General features: G+C 35.4%; 1 protein-coding gene across 1 annotated transcript in view; it reads left to right on the top strand.

The window, feature by feature from the left end:
* The window catches only part of NBN (nibrin), a 31996-nt gene extending 26705 nt beyond the window's left edge, over nucleotides 1–5291 (top strand). The window contains exons 13-16 of the mRNA XM_071421628.1: nucleotides 1110–1265; nucleotides 2264–2377; nucleotides 3383–3432; nucleotides 5096–5291. Of these exons, the coding sequence (XP_071277729.1) occupies nucleotides 1110–1265; nucleotides 2264–2377; nucleotides 3383–3432; nucleotides 5096–5126 (351 nt within the window). The 3' untranslated portion in view covers nucleotides 5127–5291. The remainder of the gene's footprint in view (nucleotides 1–1109; nucleotides 1266–2263; nucleotides 2378–3382; nucleotides 3433–5095) is intronic.
* Nucleotides 5292–7102: the final 1811 nt, after the last annotated feature.

Consider the following 7102-nt stretch of genomic DNA (forward strand, 5'->3'; position numbering starts at 1 on the left):
GGATCCTGCTTCAGGGTAAAGGAGGTTTGGAGGATTGTACTCCTTAACATAATCCTATGTTAATTTGAATAGTGCAGTCCAGCTTGTAGACTGTGAAAAAAAGTAGTTCATCTGTGTGCTTCTGTAGTGGCATTTGGTGGATACTTAAAGGTGACTGAAACTATATGTCACTGTATTAACTCTTTGCTGTGGTTAATAGTTGTACTGATGATTTTCTTAGATTACTACTTAAAGACCTGCCAGGGATGTAATCTTGTCTGCTGTAAGATCACAACTAAAATGGAAGAGATGGAGCATGGGGAAAATAGATGTCATATACAGTGATTAACAGTAGATAGCATGCTGATTTTTTGTAGGTGAGATGAAGGAAGGAGAGGAGAATTGCTTGGAGTGGCAGTGAGGCAGAGGAAAGGAGACTAGGCTGAATGGAACTGAAATAAAAAAAGTTCTGAAGAGATAGAGTGTAGCCAGTCAACAAGGGACAGAATAATACCATTTCACCCACATAAAAAAAAAAACCCCAAGAAGAGGGAATGCTGAGCAGGTATACCTAAGTGCAGGGTCAGCTCAGATTAAAGGACTTACTGTTATATTTTACTATAAAGCAGCTGTACTGCATCTGGGCTCAGCTGTCCTTGAACATAGTTCAGTGTTACTTGTGAGCTTGTCCTGTGCCCAGAGTCCTTTGGAATCCACATAGATTAGCCCCAGGCAGCAAAGTGTGCATGCAAACTTGCTGATGTATGAGCATTCGCATGGACAAGAAAAATTTGATATATTAATCAAATTCAGCCTGCAGCCCGAATGTTGGGCAGATATCTATAGGCTAGAATTGAGCTGAAGATGTTCAACTTTGTCTGCCATGGAGCATTTAAATATGTATTTAAACACAAGCAAAACAAATTTACTCTATTCATAGTATATAAGGAGGCTGAGAAGTTTGTACATAATCTTAGCTTCTAGCACTGCTCCTGCTTTCCCTCACTGTTTTGTAATCCTAACTTTTGTTTAGCTCTGCTTATGATAATATCTCTACAGTTTGTACTGTGAGATATGCTGTATGTCTGTTAACACACTTGAATGCTTCTTTCTTTTTCTTCCTACATAAGAACCACAGCAAACTGCAAGATGAGTCCAGCAATCTTCCTAGCAGGCTTCTGTTGACAGAGTTTAGGTCACTGGTTGTCAGCCATCCAAGACAGAACAGTCATCTCCCTGGAAATAACAGCTATGGGGGAAAGAAAAATTTCAAAATGTTCAAAAAGGTTGGTGTGTTTTTTGAATGGTCACAAGATGGCACTATTTAAAAATACTAAAAAGTGTTGCCTTCAGATTGTAGAAATGTGTTACTAAAGATTTTTTTATAAATTGATAATAACTAAAGAAAGAAACAATTTAAATACCACATTATACTGTAAAAAGTATTTTGTTAATTGACTGAAGAAGTACCAGGTTGACAAAGGCTTACCTTGTGCTAGATTTAGATACTTTGTATTCCCTGTTCTAAGCTGTTACTTGGAATAAGTTGGTAAGTGATAACTACCATAACTTCAGTTATACCTCCAAAAGCTAGCAATTCCACTTCTCCAAAGACCTATATATACAGCATAGGCTGATTCAGAATCTTCCATTTTAACTAATAAATCTTGTATTTAGAAATAGAACTAAAGTTATATCATAAAGAAGGTAAGATGATTGCTTGCTTGGGTCCTGAAGACAATTGCAAAATTATTCATGGTGTTCAGTGTAAAAGTACCACTTCAGCTTATATTAAAAATAAAATAAAAAGTAAAATCATATGGTATGAGATGACTAGAAAGGCACTTCAGTAAAATACTATGTATAGAATGTGATCAGATAATACTACTTGCTGGGAGTATGCTCTCATTTTTAGATAATGTTTTAATTTTGGATAATAGTTTCTTTTCCACTGTTTTGTTACAGATGTTTATGCAATCTGACAATAAAATATAAACTGATATTTATCAATATTTCAAACACCACTTAATGCACTATGAAATTCATTTATTATATTTAACTTACCAGATGTATTTTTGTTTGTTTCTTTTGGTAAAAGGAGGGAGTTAATAGCTTTCTGTAAATGCTTTTTTAACTTTTTTAAATATGATCTTTCAATGTTAATCAGAGCAGGACTGCCTGACTTTCTTCTGTGATATCTGAATAGACTTTCTCAATTTGTTAAAATAGATCTTTTATTTGCGCTCTGTTTGCCTTGTCGTTGTAAGAATTTATTGTCCAACAGGTAGCTTACCCTGGGGCAGGACAACTTCCACACATTATTGGAGGATCAGATTTGATTGCTCACCATGCTAAAAAGAATTCAGAGCTAGAAGACTGGTTAAGGCAAGAAATGGAGGTAAGAAATTAGTTTTTAAACATGATCAAATAAAAACTTGACTAATGTAAGTGGTCATACCAACCTGTGATCATTACTGGAATACTTCAGGATTTTATTTTTTGATAAAACCTCAGCTGGTTAGTCATCCACACATGCTCATGGGAGCATGTACAGTAGTAAAGTTACTAAATGTCAGAGGTCAGTGGTAACACTCATCTTTTTCTGGTTATTTAAATTCATTTGGCATGCAACACTCACGTAATCAGAAATATTTATAGAAAGGAAAATCAGTAACCTAAATGAGAACAATCTTTTGATGAGTGAAATAAGCGCTATGTAAACTTGTGACTTGTAAAAATGTGACAGGGAGCTAGGAAGAATTTCTGTGTGGCTAACTGTGTTCAAATAGTTCTACAGTACATTTGATATTCTAGTCTTGAATGGAACAGAAAATGCATGAGTAAAACTCTATTGGAGTATACTGAAGAGATGTAGTAAGAACAAATTTAATATTTTTTTCTTTTGTGCATCTCTTTAAATATAGAAGTCCTGAAAAAACACTTATCATGGCAGTTCTTTAGCAGTTTCATTTTCGGATAGTTTCCTTACAAATACTTGCTGATGAGTCATACTGTTTCCACAGCCTGATTGAGATGCAGTTGCATCAACACTTCTTATCTCATTTTTTTAATCTCTGAATATAGATAATGCTAATTAAAATTCCCCTTATACACAAATAATCAGATTTAAAAAATTATATTTCTATAATGGTGCTTAAAACCTAAAAAAAACACATTTCTGACCAAAATTGACACCTTTCACAAACAATTCCATTTCATTACTTGGTAGCAGTAGCCAAATTTGAGTAGTGAAATAACTTGTCTAATGTGAATATGCACTAAATGGAATACTTAGAGAAAACTTACTTCTTCGGGGAAAACTCTGTTAGTGCAGGAATATTGTTTTTCTAGATAGCTCATTAGAATTATCTTTAACAATCAAATATTAAATCAACTTTCTCAGGAACAGAAACGACATGCAAGAGAAGAATCACTTGCTGATGATCTCTTTAGGTAAGACTTTTATGTTTGTACTTAAAAAAATGTGTATTTTTTGCATCACATTTTTTGGACAAATTTTGATTTTAGAAGAGATTACTTTGACTAGTCTTTATAAAATTTCATGTATTCTCATATATAAAATGTAGTCAGAAGTGGTTCAACAATTTCTCTGGGGAAAAAACCAACCTATTCAGGCTTCATTTAACATGGAAAATAGGAGGAGGTGAGTTGGAGGAGAAAACATGAAAGGATTTCATGACTGTCAGCATCTCTGTAGCTAGTCACAGACAGGTTTGAAGCTGCTGTTGTTCTGATGAGATATTTCCATCATGTATCATCTCCTACTCCTATCTGCTTTATCTCCCCACTCCTCCCCTGCCCATAGAATCCATATCCAGTCCATAGAATCTTCCATAGAATTTGCTGTCCAGAAGACAGTTAAGCATTAGAACAATCATGTTACAATGCTATAACAATAAAATCAAATAACTGTTTTGAGAGTTAATACAGGGACCTCATTTTGTTTTGCAAAAACTTCATTACTTTCTATGTTTTTTATGTGAAGAAACAACTGACCAGTGTTTGACTTCTCACCTCTCATGAATTTGACTAACACCAAAAGTTGTGCATTTGAGTAGAAAAATGTATGTGGTGAAGAAGGATTTTTTTCCTGATTCATTGTCAAACAAACATGATACTAACATACCAATACATGTTAGAGCCATTCAGAAAATCTTACTGCATTAACAACTTGCTCTGATCATTAACAGTTAATAATGGAGAATTTATTTTAAAGGATATACATTTAATTTTTGAAGTCTGAGTTGTATAGCAGCAACAGTAAGTTCTAATACCTTTCTAGATACATGGTGATGTAATTTTGTTCACAAGTTGTCACGTTTTTCTGTCTAAGCATAAAGTCTTGATGAATGAAAGCAGAATTAGTGGAAGTAAAACTGCCTGATCATTCAGATGTGTCTGTAAGTTATTCATGCATGAATACAAAACACATCACAATTTCAAAGAAATGACAGGAATTTGGGAGATGAAGCACAAGTGGAGAAGGCCAAGGGATAGCAGTGTCAAGTAGAGTCAAACTACAAGCATATTGAGCATATTGCAGTAAATCAGTAACTATTTAGTATATCCAGAAAGTAGCTCTGAATTTCTAACAGTCAATCAGAAGCTATATAAAGGGCAAGGTAGGGTGAGGATCTGCTTTATGTAGGAGTAGGAAGCAGCAGAAAGGTTTTGTCTGAATTAGTTGTGGCCAAATGTACATCAGCATGAACATACAGGATCCCTTTTCCCTCCCTCCTCTCTTGTTTTTTGTGGTGTCCTTTTCCAGTAAAGAACATACTGTTGGGACATTAAAGGCTTGGAAAAGCTTGTTCATGCATCAGATTTAAAGGCTGTAAGTAGTTAGGAAATCTGAAAATTTCATTAAGAGTTGTCTTAAGTTCATACAGAGGTTCTTGTACCTCATGCATACTTCATTCAAATAGTAGTAACTGTAGTTAATTATAGGAGTGTAGTCAGGGAAAGGACTGAGCACTGGCTATTCCCTTGTTATGAATATGTAATAAAGCTGTTTGCATCACATTGTCTAGCTATATAAACTTTGAATATCATTGTTTTACTTATTTGTAACATAGATTTTATTTTTTTGTTGCAGATATGATCCTAACGTGAAAAGAAGAAGATAAATTGTGACCTAGATTTACAGTGTTTCTCTGGCAAAACCTGCTTTCTGTTTCTTAGGTTTCCTGGTTACAGTGTGTATGATGTTCCTATATGTGACCATTTGAATATCTCTTATTGTAAGACATGTTTTCTAAGTCTTGCTTTTATTAAAGAAAAAGAAAAGTTCCTTTCACTGCTTGGTACTTACAGATTGCACCATTGTCAAGACCTTCCCATTAGTTACTTCAGAGTAATGCTCAGTAAAATACTGTAGATAGTTAGGATTTCATTTTAGGCTATTTCTAATGTTCGGTTATTGGTACTGTTTTGGGGAAAAAAAGGAAGTTAGCATCAGGCTATTTTTTAGTTTTTTAGAAAGGCTTTGTTAATTAGGCATTTTCAAAGGTATTATCTTAAGAATTGAAAATCTGTTGAGGCTGAGATGCAACTGGTATTTGATCATGATATGATATGGTTGATAAGATATGATCATTCTATGATTCATAATGAACCATTTTTTTGTGGTTCATTTTATAGAGCATATGCTATTACTGGTACAGAGTATCTTGGAACTGAAAAAAACAGCTTCTTTTTCTCTTGCTTGAACATATTTTCATTTACATCTTTAAATCGGTTTGGTTGAATGTTCATTTGTTGAAACCTACTTCCAAGCCAGACAAAGTCTTAAAGAGCTGTTACACTCCAGTTTGGAGTTTTATGACCCATTTCTTTCTCTCATGCCTTTACTTTTTGCAATCACTGTGCAAAAATATGGCCTTCAAAATAGTTCGATTGACAGGGAAAGCTATGAAGCAATTACCTGTTTGTGGATTAGGAGAGCTCATCTTAATGATCTGAGATTGCAATTAGTGAGATTGCCCTGGAAGTATAGTGAGAAAAACTTTCCAGACTTCCTGCTCAAGTGTATGAAGTCTGTCTCACATACAGATAAAGATGGACAGATGTGACATGCAGATTAAGATGGACAGTAGCTCTATTGCATCCTGTTTCAAGGGGGAGGATCTCCTTCCTCATGTGAAGAAGTAATCTGGTTGATGTAATTGAGTTGACACAAACAGACTCCGTTGAAGCCGCTCCAATGTGTATCAGATCTGAGGAGCAGCATTGTGAGATCTGTGCATGTCAAGGTAGCAGATGTGCTGAAGTCATCATGGTTGCAACATGCAGAACATATTTGGCCTTCCAAAGCCAATGTTTTCTTGCCTGGTCAGCAGTGTCCAGAGTGATACACAAAGTGCAGCCCAATACTTCTGAGCTCCACAAAAGCTGTGAGAGTGTTTGCATCAGGGCACATCAAATCTTACCCACCAAACACCTTTAAAAAGACTTAAGCAGTTCTTAAGCAGTAGAAATTCTTTCTGAAGGAGATGTACTGACTGTTCTATCCTCAGGTGAGTTTTTCTGCTATCACTGTGAGAATTTCCAGGTTTTCTGGCTGAAGGGCTGAAGACCTACTGGTCCAACAGCTCTTGTAGACTGCTGACGTTTTGGATTGTTGTTACTAAATTCAAGCTAATAGTTTGAATAGCAGAGTATCAATGAACAAGATTTTTTTTTTCCAAGATTCTTCAGAAAGGTTGTATTTACAGTTGTAAAAAGTAGCTGGAGAATTTCTGAGGTGAAAGGACAAGACATGCAATGTATAGGGGCCTTCTGCAAGAAAGTAAAGACTAAGTCCCTTGCTGCCCAGACTGCAATCTGCTAAGGGCTCAAGCAACCCTGGTGGCATAGCTGAGAGCACTCTTTTGTTCATGTTTTGTGATTTAGGGCTCTTCAAATCCAGTTTCCCAGACAGCTGAATTAACCAGCTCTGATACTTATTTTTTAATTTAGTATTTAAGAGTTGTGGGTCCTTTTCAACTCAGAATATTCTAGGATTCCAACTTGAGGGTGCCTAGCAGTGATATAGTTTGGTTTGTAATCCAGTTTCTGCTGCTGTCCAGTTGATGAAAAGCCTACATGTTAGCATACCTGACCT

This window comes from Agelaius tricolor, unplaced genomic scaffold (assembly GCF_023055355.1).
Source record: "Agelaius tricolor isolate 1412-34295 unplaced genomic scaffold, bAgeTri1.0.p SCAF_2, whole genome shotgun sequence".
NCBI lineage: Eukaryota > Metazoa > Chordata > Aves > Passeriformes > Icteridae > Agelaius > Agelaius tricolor.